Genomic DNA, 19068 nt, shown 5'->3' with positions numbered 1-19068 from the left:
ACAATAAAGTACCCTAACATTCTATAATATAATTTGCTTATTTATTTACAGCAAATGATAAATAAAACAAACAATTTTTCTCGCTAATACGAAATTTGTTTTGTGTAAATTACAAAAGAGTATACGAATTGTGAAGAATTTTCCTATGTTCGATAGCACATCACGAAGAAATTAGTCGAAAAAGCGTTCGAACCAGTTTCAAAACTAAAACAAATCTAAAGCCTTATTTTTTCACGCAAAAGCTACGTAATATTTCTATATCATGGTGCACAATCATTTTTGCAACTATTCCTCTAGTCCCAATCTTTAATACAAAATCTATTGAAAACATTGCAGATAAAAATCTCTGTAAAATTTCTACAGATGAGAATCCGTGCTTCTGTTCCTCGATTTTCCGAATTGATGCAAGCGGACGGTCAGACGAAAGCACAGGTGAATATCGAAAAATATATTTGCGATTCTCTGCTTCGCAAAAACCAGAGACTATAAAAAAAAATCCTATTCATGATGTTTCTTCACACTTTACACACTGCCAGACGAAACTTTGAAATTTGTTTATTAATTAAGAGAAACAAAGACTTTCTCGTTAACGCTCCGTTGCTTGTGCTAAAAGAGCATAACACTTTGCACTTGCATCGACTAACTTTTCTTAAGAATTTGTAACAGCATATTTCTTCAAATATTTCATTACCAATCGGTAAATAAAAATGATCAATTGTAGTTAATCGTATATAAACAGGAAATCAACGGGAGCAAATAAAGCGTTCAATTTTGGAAAAAAGCGTAGTTAAATGAGAAATGTGTTACAATTTAAAAAATACAAACGTATACACGTATAGGGTGTACCAACTATTTCACATATCTTGAATAATTTCTAAAGTATGTTGCGTTGAATTACAAAACGTAAGTACATACTTACTTCTCTGGTATTTTAGAGTACTTCAGAGATTCAACGAGTTAGCTTTATTCTTTGAAACGAGACCTCGTAAATTTTTCATTTGAAAATTCGGAAAATCGTGGAATTTCCAATGACAATCTACCAAGCTTTAGTGAAAACCGAAATGGAATAATTAACAAGACTTTTTCTTACTCTCTATTTTATTTTGAATTATTGTGAAACGCACAGAATTCTCACAGGCAAAAGATTAAAAATCACGTTTCAGGAAAGATTATAGAGCACGATGATATTTAGCTGGATCTATTTGCATTATTCTGAAAAGTGGGGCGAAGGTCAGCAAGAACGAGTTCGAAACAGAACTGGAAACTGTTAACGTGAATACCACGAAGAACTAGCGCTGCAAGTAGGTAACGTGCTGGCAGCTCAAAATTTCCGGATTTTTTTCAGTTAAATCAAGCAACAGAAACATTTGCACGAATGTACGATAAATCTGTGTGATTTAAACAACTGTGCACAGTACGGTGCAACGAGAGACTGGTCAATTTTAGGCTATGTCTGTTAGAAGGAAAAGAATATCCTTGGAAGGCAAATTCTTAACAAATCATTAATTCAGAAGCTTACGCTAACACTCCCGTGCGCAAGTAATTATGACACCTAGTAACTTTACGCCTACTAATTTTCCTAGTTATGCACGCGCGTATTACACGATTGTGAGTGAAAGAATAAGCTGAATATTTTACAGCCTAGCCAACTTATCTATGTCATGTATTATATGCAAACGAACGTGACGAATACTCGCCCTTCACTTGTTACTTTTTTCTTTTTTAAAGCTTGTAGCGACCAGCTACAGCGGAACATTTGGCGAGCAGACTACCAGCACGGTTTATGACGTGCGCGCTTGAAAGGCTATTTTTGAGGAAACCGTTTTTAGCTTATTTAATTTCTAAAAATTCGACAATGCATGTCCGCGTAGAAACGTTCTCCGACGGCCTCAATAGCAAATTGCCGCATCATAAACCAAGGGTTTCCGAAAGGTCAGCCGTACGAGGCCCAGAGGCCCGAACCGGCAGGTCACGAGTACTTGACCTGGAGGAAACTCAGCTGCCCGCCAAGTGACGTCAGGGGAAAAACCTCCCCCGCCAAGTCGCACTGCGGTCCCCGAAAAAGCGCGCCAAGGGCACAAGGGACACGCAGCGACTTGGGGAAAGAAATTACCTGATTGGTTAACACCGACGCGACGGGTTAACCAATCAGGTACGATTAACTAACAGCCAAAAGTGAATAAGAAAAAGCGAGGCGTGAGGAGGCCAGTCAGGCACGGACCTCCAACGCCGACAGTCCAAAAAAAATAAAGATCGTACTAAGACCGTGAGGGTACTTAGCGAAACCCTCCACACGCTTCGTTATTCGTAAATAATAACCATATTCCTTCAAGCTGTTTCTAACATGATTCCGCTATTTTTACAGAGAACAGTACAAATATTGAATACACATTTTTCCAAACTTTGGTGATCTATGAAAGTCGAGTTTGAATTTTATTGAAGACACAAAGTCTTTCTTTGAAGACGATCATGACAGTATTCAGAATTGGATATTCAAAAATCACAGACGAATATCTATTGGAAAGGACGGAACCACCTGTCTGCAGACCCTGCAATCAAGCTATATCGAACAGACACCTGCTGTACGAGTGCAGAAGATACCGAATCCAAAGATACGAATACAGACTGAACCCAAATACCGATTTCAGAACACAGGAGCACATCATAGACAATCTTAACTATTGTTAAGGCGTATCCTGTAGCCGGATTTATGGCAGCGAGTCAAGTGGTCGCCGTCGCAGCCAAAAATCGCCTTTTCAAAACACCACAAGTGTTTATTGCGTTGCCTGCGACACTTAGTCCCTAGGACCAGACCCTGCCATAAATCCTGGAGTCTCCGAACGGAAAATAGAAAGTGGCCCACGACTTTTGCCAACGTCGATGGGCCACTTGACTTTAACAAAGCCTAGAAAAGCGGAGATTCCACAGGATTCCCACGCATCCGTCCACCGAACACCTTCTCCGGTCGTTGTCTACCCCACCCTAAGATAACGCGCTAAGGGCGAAATGGAGGGAGGTTGCGATGCACCGGAGTAAACTGATTGGTGATTTAGAAAAGGAAAAATCACCAATCAGGGTGTTTTTAGGAAAAGAGGAGTCTTCTTCGAGAGTAACCGGAGAGACTCCGGCAGAAACAGTTAGCAACTCGCAAGTGAAACACCTCTCACTTCGCAGTAGAATTTATACCTTGAATTAGCTGTAGAAAATAGAACATAAAATAAAAACTTAGTGTTTCAATCAAGAAACTGGTCCTTCGAAGCCTAGAACATTAGTCGGCACACACGTGCAAAAACCGGCAAAGCTTGAACGATCGAAAGATCAACCCCAAGCCCCTAACAACTATCTAAAAGAGTCCCAACTCTATCACGGAATCTAACTAAAGAAAATCGAGCCAAACTTGTCGCTAATGACCTAGATGTCACACAAATAGAAAAGTTTTTCTTTCCTTCTTGATTTCATTCCTTTTCTTTACACATACCACTGGCAATGTGTGTGCCCGGATTTCTCCAGGAGAGCCGGTGCTATTATAATTTGAAAGTACCCTTGATATTTTGCGTTTGAATATACATATGGATGCATGCAACGTGTAAATAATAACTGTAAATTGTTTATTGTATACATTATTTAAATATGTCTATGCATTATAGGAATGTAGTTACACAGGATGTCCCAGTTCTTTTCGAGCAAACTTTGTCAGTACGTTCTGTGAGAATAAGTAAGGAAAAACTGTTATATAAACATAGATCGTTTGAAGCTTTATTGAAAAGTTATAAGGTGCGAACAATGTCATTTCCTTTGATAAAACAGACACACGTGACAGTGAGGAAGGTATAGTGGCTCGACTCTCGATTTGTCGCAATTTTACGACCTTCCTTGAAAGGAAATGACTTTGTTGGCAGCTCGTTGGCCTCGTCTTAACATACACTATCATTTTATGTATGAAAAAATATAGCATTCCATTTAAAAAAATTAAACTGACTTTGAAATCTTCCCCATCATACCAGGTACAAAAAAAATATTTACACCACATAACGTCCCCCTCCATACCGAACAACTTTTGTTCAAACATTTTTTTCCTAATATCACTTCCTTAAAAGATATTTCACTGTATTGAGATAAAACAGACACCCTGTATATGTATAACAGTGTTCTGTCGAACTACGCGTAGATTTAGAAATGGTGACTGTCCGCGTAGTTGGGAACCATATCCCCCGGTTTTACGGAAAACTGAAATCTGATCATCTGCACTGCGTGTCAATTGTCGTATATTGTCGTTAGAATAATAACAAACGAAGTAGGTCGTGTGTAAAGACTTAGTTGTTTACTAAGAGACAGTGCTTTTCCAGGAAAGGATAGAATATGTATATGCTCGGGGAGGCTACAGTAAAACTGACTTTGAAATCTTCCCCATCATACCAGGTACAAAAAAAATATTTACACCACATAACGTCCCCCTCCATACCGAACAACTTTTGTTCAAACATTTTTTTCCTAATATCACTTCCTTAAAAGATATTTCACTGTACTGAGATAAAACAGACCCTGTATATGTATAACAGTGTTCTGTCGAACTACGCGTAGATTTAGAAATGGCGACTGTCCGCGTAGTTGGGAACCATATCCCCCGGTTTTACGGAAAACTGAAATCTGATCATCTGCCCTGCGTGTCAATTGTCGTATATTGTCGTTAGAATAATGACAAACGAAGTAGGTCGTGTGTAAAGACTTAATTGTTTACTAAGAGACAGTGCTTTTCCAGGAAAGGATAGAATATGTATATGTCTCGGGGAGGCAACAGTAAAAAAAACTAATTTGACGTAGTTTCATAGCTATAACACATCTTGTTACAAGAAAAATAAACTTAGGATACGATAAAACGAAATTGTTGCAGTAATTAATCTAATTAGCTATACGTAGGCTCTCCTCTATTTTCAATTAACTCAATCATTTGATTGTGTACGTATATGTACATACATATTATTCACGCATACGCATACCGTGAAACTGTAGCTGTGTAGCTCGCAGTAGTTGTTTACTAAGAGACAGTGCTTTTCCAGGAAAGGATAGAATATGTATATGTCTCGGGGAGGCAACAGTGATATGCTAAGTATAATCGAAAACGCGTTGTTCGATGTATTCCCTACAAGACTATAATCGCGCAATACGAGCGACGTTCGTCGTTCGTCGAGGCACTCGTTCGACAGCCTGGTAAACACCGACTGAGGACAAGTCGTCCTGCCCGATTTCTGATCGCTGTACGCTCGCAACTGTTCCGGGAAAAATTCTAGGCCTTAACTTCTTAGAATTCGTCATATTTCTTGCGAGCCAAACATAAGAAACGCGAGCCTGGGTCGCTGTGTATATATCGAGCCAAACATACATAAGCTAGCCTGTTCGCGCACAGAAAAGAATGTTCTGATTTTATATTACTTTATTGGCAAAACCGAGAGCAAACGCCACGCACGTGGTCTTAATACAATACAATACGCCATACTTTTTTTTCGCTCGACGCATGCGCGGTCGCCGCTCCCGACGCATGCGCGGTCGGCGCTTGGCGGATGCACGCCGATCACGGTAAAAAGACGCGCCCCTTTTAAATTCAAACCGTTACACAGTCCTTTTGAGAGTAAAACTCGCGAGTTGCTCTCGAGAGTATCTCTCACGAGTGAACACTGCGTCTGAGAGTGACTGTCTGAGAGCATCGCTCAACTCTCTGAAAGTTACGACTCGAATAAACAGTTGCTTTGCAAACACGAAGCAGTTTCGTTCGAGTTCTCGAAATTCTCAGGAATCCTGGCATTTTCGAGTCGCGAGATACTTTCGGGAACCCGACTCGACCCGATCTGTCTCGAGTATCAAGTTTCCGACTCTTCCCGACTCGTCTCGGGCATCGGTTTCCAGACCATCGCTCAACTCTCTGAAAGTTACGACTCGAATAAACAGTTGCTTTGCAAACACGAAGCAGTTGCGTTCGAGTTCTCGAAATTCTCAGGAATCCTGGCATTTTCGAGTCGCGAGATACTTTCGGGAACCCGACTCGACCTGATCTGTCTCGAGTATCAAGTTTCCGACTCTTCCCGACTCGTCCCGGGCATCGGTTTCCAGATTTTTCCCGATCTGTCCCGAGCGTCAGGTTCCCGAATCTTCCCGACCCATCCAGAGTATCAGCTTCCTAAATCTTCGCGACCCGTCCCGAACATCGTATTCTCGACTCTTCCCGACCCATCCCGAGTATCGGCTTCCCGAATCTTCCCGATCCGTCCCGAGAATCGGGTTCCAGACTTTTCCCGATCTGTCCCGAGTATCAAGTCCTCGACTCTTTCCGACCCGTCCCGACCATTCGGTTCCCGAATCTTCCCGATCCGTCCCGAGCATCGGATTCTTAACTCTTCCTGACCCGTCTCGAGCATCGGTTTCCCGACATTTTTAGGTTCTCGCACACCTCTAGTAATCATAGCTTGCATAAACAGGCTGTATAAATGCACATATCCTTGACCTATTCCTATTTTGTATCATAACAGCACATCCGTTACCATTCCTTTCGTACTTCGTATTATTGTCATAACTTTTCAATAAAGCTTCAAACGACCTACATATGTTTACATAACGTTCTTTTTTCTTTCTTATGCCCATAGAACATACCGACAAAGCTTGATCGGAAAAACTGGGACATCCTGTATACATGTATATTACAAACAAATGAGCGTACTTTATCATTTTAACGTGCATTTCATTATGAATAAGAATGTTGCATGTAAGTAGGATACATTAAAGTAGTATTAAGTACACGTCAACGTAGATAAATAAAATTAATTTTAGAAACAGTATGTGACATTTGCTTCAGTCGAACGTCAACACTGACATTACTTCGTATTACAATGATTAAACGAGGAGTGTAAACTCGAATACGTAATTAGAATTGGTATGTGCATAAAATATCCAACAAGAAGTCTAACAAGGAAAATAACAAAAAGGCATAATTCTCTTTCAAGAAGATTCGAACTCAAACTCTACAATCTACCGCAACTGTTTAAAGAATACAATTACCTTATTTTAAAATGAGATAATTTAGGATATCCATCACAATAGAGAAAAACCATATTTTGTAAAAGTCGTTAGCTATTAACAACAGACCTACGTTTTGTTTATGCTCGTTAGGCTCCGCATTTAAAACCACGTTCCATCTAAAAAGCGCTCATCCTGAGACCTTCTCTCGCGAGCATTATTAAATCTTATCGCGTTAGAAAGGAAACCAGACGATCTTTTTATCGAACAAGTTCCTCTCGCGTTTAATTTCAACTTTCTACGTGTATCGAGTTTGAAAATAATTCAAAAAATTAAGATAAAACGAACACGTCGAAAAAGAACAGACAGGAGGGACAAAATGGGGAAGAAGATGAAATAAAAATTGTATACTACCATTACCAAGTGTCTGCGAGTTCAACGAACAAGAAGCACGTTAACTTCACATCCGATAAGCCTCGATATGATTTCCTTCTTCTGTACTACTATTAAGACGTTAACTTGCACCGATCTCCCGAGTGAGAGAAAGTAACGGCCACGCTTATCCGATCGCATTATGGCCGATTACCTAAATTATTTTCTTTCCAAGTTTCCTTGAGCGGCGCAAACGGTGGTCGTTTTCGTGGAAAGTAAATCGCACACACCGCGGCGCGTCCGGCCAAGCCGAAACGGCGACCTTCCGCGGAAGAAAAACCGCAGATCGCCTCTGTACGTTCGCCGGGGGACAGCCAGGAATTAATTAATTGAGCAAAATAGGCGGTTGCGAATAAACGTACCGTAATAATGGCGTTCCCGATGATTAAAGCCGACCCAGTAAGAGGCGAAGGTATGCAGAGAAAGTAGGAGCCCCCTCCGTATACGCCTATGTCCGGTCGTTGCACCGTGCAATGCTTCTTTCTTTTCAACCTCTCGCTCTGTCGTTACGAGGAAATTTCGTGCTAATAATATTTTGACCAACTTTTTTCCCCGTGAAATCTTCTCTTACGTAGAAAAATCAATACGCAACACGTAGGAAGTGTAACGAGACGTAATTCTTTTCTCGAGAAGTGACAACAATGCAAAGGCAAAGGTACCTCGAGATAATAGCTGCAGATTTATTCTATTCTCGGTGTACGACACGATTTGCTAATCTGAATACGTATGTTTTTATAATGATATCTGTGAGCGCAAATCTGACAACGCACGACAAAAAATAATCAAAAATAGTTCTCTGTACGTCTCATTAGAATTTATTTAGCGTTGTATATAATTTTAAGAGAGAACGATTTGTGCCAAATAGTTTTCAGTTTGCAGAAAATTTCTGTCTGGAATCTGCGAGGCGCGTTATTCTTCTTATTTGAATGGATAAATTGTGATTTGTGGGCAGCTGTATTGTTTCAGGCAAATCTTTACGTAAACATTTCTTCTTTGTGATATACACTCGGTGAAAAAAAGTCTTCGTACAACTTAGAATTTATTTAGTGTTGTATAATTTCAATAGAGAAGATAGAAGATAAATAATATTTACCTTACGTTTTTTCTTTGAAATTAATTAATAATTAACGAAACCGAGGAGAAAGAATAATGTAACACAAGTGAGATAAAAAGCATTTCCATAGGTACAGTATTTAAGAATTCAGCAAAATGTCAACGAACAAGGCTCTAAAAGCAAATACAAGTAAGTTTCTTGTTTACAGGTAAGTAGAGAAGACATTACTCTAAATATCTTTCCCATAATGGAAAATATCTGTTTAATTATTAACAAATGAACGTAAATTATTTTTCTTGGTATTAATAGCACATGTTATGTTTCCAAATAAAATCACGTAAATATTATTTATTTACTATTTTCTCTGTTAGAATTACACAACACAAAATAAATTCTAATAAGATGCACGGAGACTGTTTTCACTGAGTAGATATGCCTGGAAGAATCCTGTCAAAACATAATTGCATTTAGCAATAAATCTTGACAAAGCAAGATGTTCTCAGAAACTTAAGAAACGATGATCCTCGCAGTTATCAATTTGGCCGACAAGTTTTCGTCAGATCAGAAACTTACACGGAACACGTGGAAGCTTGCGACAGACACACTCCTGTGATTTCTTGTTGTCGAAGTTAAAATTGAGTATCAAAGGCAAGTATATTTTTAACCTGCTATATTGTCAAGCTATAAAAAATTCTCCTCGACGCTATACGAGTGCATAGTCTCACAAAGGTAGACTCCTGATCCCTCATGTTATCGCGTTCAGGTGACGTTAATAATGTTTTTGTCACTGATTGAACACAAGACTTTAAAAATAGCATATCTCGTTACTCTTCTGACGTATCTAGTCTCGATTATTCTATTTTCCATTATCATAACGCATTATCAAATACCGTAAAATCATACTAGCTAGCGAATTAAAACTTACTTTCCTGGCGGTAATATGTACGCATTTAAATTGGTAATGCCGCAAAATTTATTTTGGTCCCGATGATCTTTGCGTTATATCGAACGTTAACAAAGTGTTATTTTTTCATTTCGTGTTACTTTTAAAGAACACTCGAAAGAGTTACAAGCTTTTTAATCGCCATCTGTCGTGTTCCCTATCGGTTACGAATTTCAGCCAAATTTATTTTACGAAAGACCCGAACTTTAGACGTTAATGCAACCCCAGGAGAATCAATTCAAAGGCTAGTTCTAACTTTGATTACCAACGTGTTTCCTTTAATTATCAGATCTCCGAGAGAACTGTAATCGTATGCTGTACGAGACTCGTGGTTACTCGGGCTACTTTGGTATAGTTGGTGGAAGCGATGTAAAATTAAAGCATTAAGCGGTGACACTGATTTAACCCTTTGCGATCCTATGTCGAGTCTGAATCGACGTAGAAACTTTTGCCTTCAGATATCACACAGTGATAAATTATAAATTACAAACGATAGTAAATCATTCTTTTATGCATTAATTTTATACTGAAACTTAATATTTTATAACGAGCGCGTTAAACGAGTGCGGACTAACTAGATTAGTCGAGCCGCAAAGGGTTAAGTTATACGGTATTAAACCTCCGGTGCCCTCTGCTCAATAGTAATTCCTGTGATAGTAAAAATTAACCTGAAGTTGTCAACGATTAATCCTTGTATAAGCAACCAAAATGTTCACGGTTCTTTCAAGCTTCAATGTTTAAAATTATTTGCACGAATTTTTATGTTTGAAACGTAGGTGTCGATGTAAAAATGTCCAAAAAGTGGACATTTAGAAAAACGTAAGAAATTGTCAAAAGGAAAGTATAGAAATTGGTACGCGGTTGCCTACACAAGGGTTAAGGCGCAGACAAATCTTCCGAATATACTGCAATGGAAGAAGAAATTTCAAGTTGACATCAAACGGCCCTGACCGATGCTCGAGTTCCTTCTCTCCCGTGTACTTCGACGCCTGACTGATTTTACGGACTCGCCATATTGGTTCCACCAACTATACGCGCGCGTGCGTAAGTTCACGATACATAGTTGGATCACGTCGAATTATTTATAAACTCGATGGCTTCTTTTTAAGGTAACTGCTGCCGCTCCAATGGATCGAATGTATGATTGCGCTAGTTGGAGGTTAACCTTGCTCGCGAGCTAATTGCAAGAAGTATTGCGCACTTCCGGCTAGTCATTCATGTGACTCGAGCTCACAATTCAGCATACGTGAGCATGTACGCATGCCACGCATCTCTCCGCTCTGCCGTCTTTAATTACTGTTTGTCAACGGGACTTAAAGGAGGTATTCGCTCAGGAACGTGTAGAGAATTCACAATTCTTGCGAACCCTTTTCTTGTAAACTGAAATGTCTTCAAACTTGCTGTTTTGTTGATAGGTATTTAGTAACATCTTGTAAACATTTCCAACGCTTTACATTGAAGAGTAAGCAATGTCCAAAATTTCTATCTTCAGCATTCAGTCGGTAGACTCGCGTTTCTCGACTACACCTCGACCATTCAATGGAAGTAAGAGACAAATAAAATGGTGTCCATTGAAAATTTTCACTTTTTCGTAAAATCTCTATGCTTAACTTGTTACAAACATGGAAATATCAGCGATATTTTTACAATTTTAGTGAAGACGATGCAGAAATACATGTAGAAGAGGTATGTTAAATTTGAAGTTAATCGATTCATTTTTGTGAAATACTGTCAATCAACTTTGAAAAACATTGTTTCTAGATAAATTTTTCACAAATTTCGCCGAAACGCTTAAGGAAAATATTTTCGGGAGTACAAGCATTCCACACATGGAGCGACCCCTTAAAAGCGAAGAGTTAATTTTCCAGTGCCAGGAAGTTTACGTTTCTTGTAAATAAAATACGCGTAACTTCGTCTTTTTAAATTAAATGTTGTACTTTTTATACAAAACTCTTATACAAAATATTTATTCTAAACCTAATGCTTAACGAAATATTTCCTTTTATTATATTTCTCCAAGTATTAAGTTGAAAATTCAACATGACCAAAAACTTCAACAACATTTTACTTTACTTACACTTGAACTGTTTAAAGAATCCTACCTTCTCGTGGCCATTTAGTACGTAAAAATTTAAAATCTAGAGTGTCATTGGTTAAAGCGTGGCACCATCACCAAGCGTCCTTGCTAAAACGCTTTAGAAAGCATTTCCTGTTTTTTCTTCAACTTTCACTATCTAGACATTTTATTCTTACATTGTCACGTATGTAAGTACCAGTGTGTTGTTAAAGTTTTCGACGAAAGATTATTGGTTAAATTAGCCACTTCCCTCCCTCTGTCCCCCGAAGGAAGGATTAGTGCATTCCTTGCCATGGAAAACTCTTACACTGAGCAAGATCGGGTTCCATTCTCTTTCAAAGAGATTTACCGAAGATATGATTATTTCTGTCTAAAAGTAGAGTTTCCTAACTGACGTCAGGCATTGATGTGAAATCAATTCCGCCTTAAAACTACCCCTGGGTCCTCTTATTGCGTAAAACCGAGAAAAATATTGTAGGAGCCGAAGAAAAATTTGAGGAACTCAACCGAGAATCGAACCCGCGACCCTCCGACTGACAAGCTGAGACTCTGCGCGTTACGCCAACAACGCCCTATCTATTTTTCCTCGTTCTTGGCTCCTTATAGGTTCGATATGGAGGCCCCAATCCTACATTATTCCGCTACCTCAATTTAACCAACCATCCTAAAAATTTATTAGTAGATAGACTAACGTGTATCCCCACAATGATATATCTGTGCAGCTCGAGGTATATCACCGAAACAAAGTTATACATGAGATCCACCATCCTTAACACGTTCAGGACGGCAGCGAAATTCACGAAACGCTCACTACTGCCAGCGTTTCTTATCACCGAAGCGTGTATTATCTGAAAATGTGGCGATCCACCGTTGGATCATACCATCTACTCAGTCTTTTTTGCCATCATCTTGAATGACTCATCAATGGGTCATGTCAGCAAACAAGAGCACCGATAACCCACCAGTGGGTCACACCGTCATGAACATGTTAACCGAAGTGACTCCTAGTGATCGTGTGGCACTTGTTCAACCATGCTTTTCTTAGTGGCTTTCGGTGTTAGCTGTACACCGGTTTGTCCACGAAAGCTAACATTGTAGCTGTCAGTGCTCGTGTGGCACTTGTTCGACCACGTTAGTCTCTCCTTTGGCTCCTGATGTTAACCATACACCGGTTCGTTCGATCCTGCACTACGATCCCAACTTAATCATAAACCTAGGCTACGTTGACACGTTTGGTCCACGTTCAGTGTTTGCTCCGCAACCATGACATGTTGTGCAACAGAAAATATTGACAAAACGTGAAAATAGAAGTTGATAAACTTTTACTTACAACTTCGTATTCTTTCGAATTTTTACATAAAAAGTGCAACTTTATGTTCTGAGGAACTCCAGTTAAAATTCATCTAGAAAAATATAACGTCCCCTTCGAAACAGTACAACTTTCGTGTATGTGAGAAATTTTCATGCAATGCTTTTTACAAATACTAAAGTGAAATGTATTCGGTCATCTCACAAGTTCATGTCGAATTTTGCTTTTCCAACGAACCTCTAAATTTGATTATTTTCATTCCACAACTTTTTTCCATTGTTTTGTTTGGTAAGACCATTATGTCGTTGCTTATTTCCTTGGATTTTCATTAAAATATCTTTCGCTTTCAGCACGAACTTATGGGACGACTTAATATTATAGTACTAATATTAATGATTTAGATAATAGACAATTAAAATAATAAAAGCATCGTATGAATACTTTAAACGACCTAATAAATAAGGTAAACATTGAACGCTAATTACAGAAAACTGTATTGAAGAAATTTAAACATGACTGATACTTGTTTCGCATTTTCACTGTCATATCATTTGCATTTGGATGATGCTCAAGTATCCACAAAAGCGTCACGATTCACAAATGGATGGATAATCGTTCGGCTTTTCAGGAACGATCTTATTAAATGTAGTAAAGCCAAACTACAATACATACAATTACTTCCTCATTAATATGATTTATTTCTTATTACCGCATGAGCCACTCAGAAGCCACTTTGTTATTAATTTTAATTATTAATTAATAAAATAAATTTAATAAATTTTATTCGGTGGAGTTAGTCATTTTAGCTTCTCAGTGGCTCATATGTGCCTGCTTAACTTTAGAACTTATGGACTTGTGCTCAAAATTCGATGGAGAGTCAAAGCATTCCATACAGCACTGCATCCGCTGTCGAGGATATCGCTAACAAAGATGAAATCGAGAACGACGAACGTCGTCGATTAAGAATCATTTAGAATAGCTGTCTCGAAGACAAGTCGTTCCACTTTAAAGTACACAAAATTACGGTCATAGTCGTAGATTGTTTTCAAACTCACAGCATTCGTTGGCAAGCTCGAGTGGCTAAACTGTGTTCAATTGTAGCATCCTATCTCGAATAGTTCTCGGATTATTCGATATTACAATTTTAAAAGATTGAAAGAAAGGAGCTAAGACGTCGCCATTTCAGTACCAAATGTAGGGGAGTTCCCCTAGCGCCGGACGCTTTTTCTTAAATAAATCTCTCTACTTATGAAACGCGTAGGAAACTTATTTTTATTCCTTTTGTCTCCCCTAGGAGATACGCAGAATAACGGCTCGGTAGCGTTTCAATTATTGCAGATATAACTAATGTCCGATATTAGGTGCCCCGTCCGGCGTTAAGGGAACTCCCCCTAAAGTTTTGTTTCTCGATTTATTTCAACGTGGAGCTACATAAGCAACGCTGCGAAAAATATAAGACCCGCAGGATGCATGGTCTAGAAATATCCCAAGTGCATTCCAACTTTGATTATTTTTGTGTATATGAATTGCATCACGTATATTTCGGTTTAACGATAAAAACACAAACTCCAGGAGAATATCAGACAGAATGTTTATTTTAGGAAAACGATACATTGTGTATGAGGTGCGAACTGTTTGGCTGGCACAGCACTGAACGGCGCACAGGGGAGTATCAGTATGAAAAATGTGATCATATGTAGAAATGGTAAACTTTGGTAAAAAAAAACTCGTTTATTTTTATAAGTCGATTACACCATATTATTACTATTACTGTTATTATTTGAAATGTTTGTTTTTCTGGTATCATTTCCAATATCAAAGCCAATAAAGCAGTTTTGGCCAACTTTTCAAGCGAAATACTCCCATGTGCGGCAGTACTCTTCAATGTTTCCGAAATCTCTCAATTTTTTTGAAAAATACGTTTCAAAGTTCCTGGAACCGAATCGCCTTGAATGGAGTAATAATCGGAGTTTGAAACTTTAACATTATTTGCTAGTATAATACATTACACTTGCAAAAAGTATTTCTTCAGTCTTAAACCTCTTAAACTGAGGCAGAATATTAATGCAAGCTCACTGGGTTGTGAGCAACATTCCAGACAGCAAGCTACAATTTTACGTGTATCAGCTTCTCGAAGCTGTCAACAAATGCTGATAAATTTGAAAAAAATTAACGAATATTACCGCAATTTTGTGTGTTTCGGCGTTCGAGAAACGCCCTAAGTTCAGTGCTTAGCGACGAACGTAAAGCCAAAGAAGAGTATTAGATGTAAGCAAATTGACACTTACCCTTGGCCCATCCAGTGAGAACGTTCCCAAGATAAGCGACCTTGTAGCAGGGGTCGTATTCGGTGATGGACGCGTTACCCCGTTGTCTCCTCCAAAGCCTGCCGAGGCCTCTCTTGAGCGATCTAAGGGTCTTCTGGCCGAATTCCTTGCTAGTGTTGGCGTTTTGCGCCGAGCCAGAACCAACGTTCTGTTCGTCGACAGGATCCGCTACCACGTCGCCCATCGTTTTCATAGTTAAACAACACTGTCTGGCTGGCACAAAAATATCCGAGTGTTTCTCGAGCTTCTTCTCACAGACACAGGCACAGACACTTGGACACTTGTATTATACACGCAGAGATGTACGCCGAGTTCCGTTCGAGGGAAACCGAGGTAAAATCGTAGAGAGTGGTGAATCGCCAGCAGCCACTACATCGTGCGACTTCCGGTGATCGGTGGAACCGAGAAGGACCGCGAGAGAGCGGGGCTGGCGAGGAGCTCGACCTTTCAGGGTCTTGTGCCGACTGCTCGAGCGGAGTTATCCGACCAGGTGGATGAGCTCTATCGAGGTCACGACCGATGCCGCTGATTGAGAGAGGTTGTGAAACTCGAATAAATCTCTCCCGATGCCGAGTTGCCTGTTCAACGACTACCACTCTTCGCCGTCCGTGATTCTACACCTCAAGGCCGACTTCTCCTAGTTATTCTCACATATACGAAGGGATTAGTTCGGTCTACCTCGCGAAAAGCTGCAGATGCTTTCCGGGACTTCTTTCCGTCTCTTCTTGCCGGTGCGAACGACGCTTCTTCGGTTGTTTCTGCAACACAAACAAACGAGTCCAGGTTCATTATCTAGGAGTCTTCGTCGTGTACATGGCGTATTTTCGTAATACTTCCAGATAAATACAGGAAAATCAAACGATATAAAGCTGTGCGACAAGTATCGATGTATAGATAGTTACGTACTTGTGGTTTGTTTATGGGGTATTTTAACGAATTTGAGTAATTAATAACGGCGATATGTCTCTGGTGAAGCTAGAAGCAGAGAAGCACCTACAATACACTGTATTTTTTAGATATGCTATTAGAATCTCAAGGTAAAAGAGCAGGAAAGTAGTGAAATTGGCTGGTAATACTAGAGCCATAAGCAAAGGACAGCAACGTAGAATACATTAGCGCACTTATTGTGTTTCCACCAAAATTTGACTTACACTCTTCTGCCCGCCCACCAGAGGTATATACGCCACATATTAAATTTTGTCCGATCGCAACTTTTTATACACAACAGTCAAGAAAAGGGAATTTGCTGTACCTCAGATGATCTGATACGATAAATAACCGGAATATGTGCATTATTTTTTTTACATAAGTAACTTGAAAAACTGCGATAAAAATGGTTGAAAGTATAAATTTAGCACTTGAAGAAAGTTATGTAAATGTTAAGAAATTTCAAAATGAGAAATGGAAATGAGCCAAGAGGAAAGTCATACAGGGCATTTGATAACGTTTTAAAAAAATTATTGAAAACAATCTTCCTCGTTCGCTAAACTTTTCCTCGACAGACTATCGTTTCTTCGAACAGCTGAACGATAATACTTTTTAACAAATAAATAATCCCGAAATAAAGACTGTAAATGCAGCAATTCAAAAAATTTTTCATCGTTTCGTTGCCGAACGCGAAAAAACAAAGAACATTTTACACAACAATATTTAATATATCTTCAATATAATATTGACATTATACTGTACAAGTTTAGTAAATCTGTGATGGAATAGAAAAACAGAAAAAATATTTACATGAAAATTCTGAGTGACCATTTTGACACTTTCTTGTGATATAAGAAGACACAATTTGTTAAAATACAAAATTCTCAATAACTAAAAAGAGAAAAACAAAACAATGTCGAATAGGTTGTACATTTATACAAACTAATTTGATTAGTTTGAAATACTGAATTCGTTGCTGAATTATTTCCTACGTATTAAATTACACAAACTTACAGCAATGATTTACAATGTTAGAAATACCCGTCACTACTCAGGAGACATAGCTACTCTGTTACCATTTCGAAATCGAAGTGGGAGGCCAAGGATTGCTTCTAGATCGAGATGCTCCAAAAATGGATACACTATTTTTACTATTTTAACTCTCCCGAAGGTATTTTCTCGTGACACACATTAGAGTACAAGTTCCGCAAAACACACGAAATTATGTGTTTTCCTGTAGGATTAATGAATTCTTTTTTTTTTTAATAATCAATTTTTTTTTTCACAAAATGTATATTTTAAAATAGTTACAGTGCGAAAGACACTTATAAAATCGAACTTGAAGGAGTAATAGAATATTTTCCTAATAACGTAACTTATTGTTAGGTTTCAGGATGCATTCCGTTCAAATCACACGTACAAATTATTTAACATTATGAAAACTGTAAAACTGCATATTGAAATAATAATGGTAATTGCGACAACAGTACCTTGAACACAACAAAAGCAAAAGATCGCCGATATCATTGTCTTGATACAGGTTGTTATGAATAAATTATTCAGAACTGTTATTTTCAAGCGAAATTACGAGGAGCCCGTGGTGAACGATAATGGTAATATTTTGGAATTTTTATGAACCGGGATAGCGAGTTGTAAATTAATATTGTTTGCCACAAATTAGGTGTACAGGTGCGAAACCGGTATATGTATGTACGTTCAGAAAGTACACTAAGGAGATATACATTAAGAATCATACAGCGAACGTAATTCTCTTACCTCGTAACTTCAAAGAATGTCCCAAGTTATTAAAACGCATCGTTAACCGCGAACGTAAAAATAAAATTAAAAATTGCTTCTACGAAGGTATACTTTTCTTGCTGAAACCATTCTTTCTCATGCTGAATTGAGTTTTAAGGAATTCATTTCGTTGTCTTTACTTTTGCGTGTTTTGAAAGAAATTGCATTTTTCTTTTGCTTAAAATTGATGTTTCCCAAAAATGATTGTAAGCAATAAAAAAATTGAATAAATACTCCTACCTACATAAACCTAATACAGATGTGTTCTTTGTTATGAAATATGTATGTACTTCGTGAAATACAAAAAAAATTTCTTTCAGTTCTTTCAGTTCTACAATTTTCTGTGCGGTAAATAAAAATAAAATTCACGTGTGCCTACTTCTGATACAAATTTCTTGGAATACTCTATATTTTCCTTCTATTTTAAACAAACGTAGTTTTTGTGATAAAGCATATACTGATAAAAAGTTTGCATGACTCGTTTTTGAATTGCAGAACTTACTTGTGGCTTTACATTAGAAAAGTTTATCTATTCCTGGTGTTATTTAAATTTTGCCTCTGGCATCAATACCTTTGCTATTCTACAGAAGCCAGAAATGAAAAAATGGCAATCCATTGAAAATAAAATTTCATTTGTAACAAGGTCTTGTTATTTTAGTTTCTTACAAAAATAGGAATATCGATGATATTTTTATAATTTTGGCAGGGGTATTTCGATATTTTTATAATTTTGGCAGGGGATATTTTTGTAATTTTGACAGGAACTTTAGTTTCTTATAAAAATAGGAATATCGACGATATTTTTATAATTTTGGCAGGGGATATTTTTGTAATTTTGACAGGAACTTTAGTTTCTTATAAAAATAGGAATATCGACGATATTTTTATAATTTTTACAGGGGATATTTTTGTAATTTTGACAGGAACTTTAGTTTCTTATAAAAATAGGAATATCGATGATATTTTTATAATTTTTGCAGGGGATATTTTTATAATTTGGGGAGAAGGATTTAAGCATTGAAACTTTTCTACGTCTGTGCAATAGTTTAAAGCTCGCGTGCTTCAAAACTCCATAAATTATCATTTCTCGTGGATTACCACGAAACACATGTCAGAATATGCCGGAAGATTATAAATGTTCCGAGAATGAACTAATTCAAAAATTCATTTTTTGGATCCAACAGCGCGCGAATAAAT

The 19068-nt window shown here is 38.1% G+C and overlaps 1 protein-coding gene across 1 annotated transcript in view; it reads right to left on the bottom strand.

Annotated features, from left to right (window-relative positions):
- LOC108573637 (calponin homology domain-containing protein DDB_G0272472) overlaps nucleotides 1-15532 on the bottom strand; it is a 49073-nt gene extending 33541 nt beyond the window's left edge. Inside the window, exon 1 of the mRNA XM_017936109.1 lies at nucleotides 15109-15532. Coding sequence (XP_017791598.1) covers nucleotides 15109-15340 — 232 coding nt within the window. The 5' untranslated portion in view covers nucleotides 15341-15532. The remainder of the gene's footprint in view (nucleotides 1-15108) is intronic.
- Between the last annotated feature and the right edge of the window lie 3536 nt (nucleotides 15533-19068).

The sequence above is a fragment of the Habropoda laboriosa genome, unplaced genomic scaffold (assembly GCF_001263275.1).
Source record: "Habropoda laboriosa isolate 0110345459 unplaced genomic scaffold, ASM126327v1 scaffold128, whole genome shotgun sequence".
In the NCBI taxonomy this organism is placed as follows: domain Eukaryota; kingdom Metazoa; phylum Arthropoda; class Insecta; order Hymenoptera; family Apidae; genus Habropoda; species Habropoda laboriosa.
The sequence above is the reverse complement of the archived record's forward strand: the minus strand, read 5'-3'. Positions and strand labels throughout refer to the sequence as shown.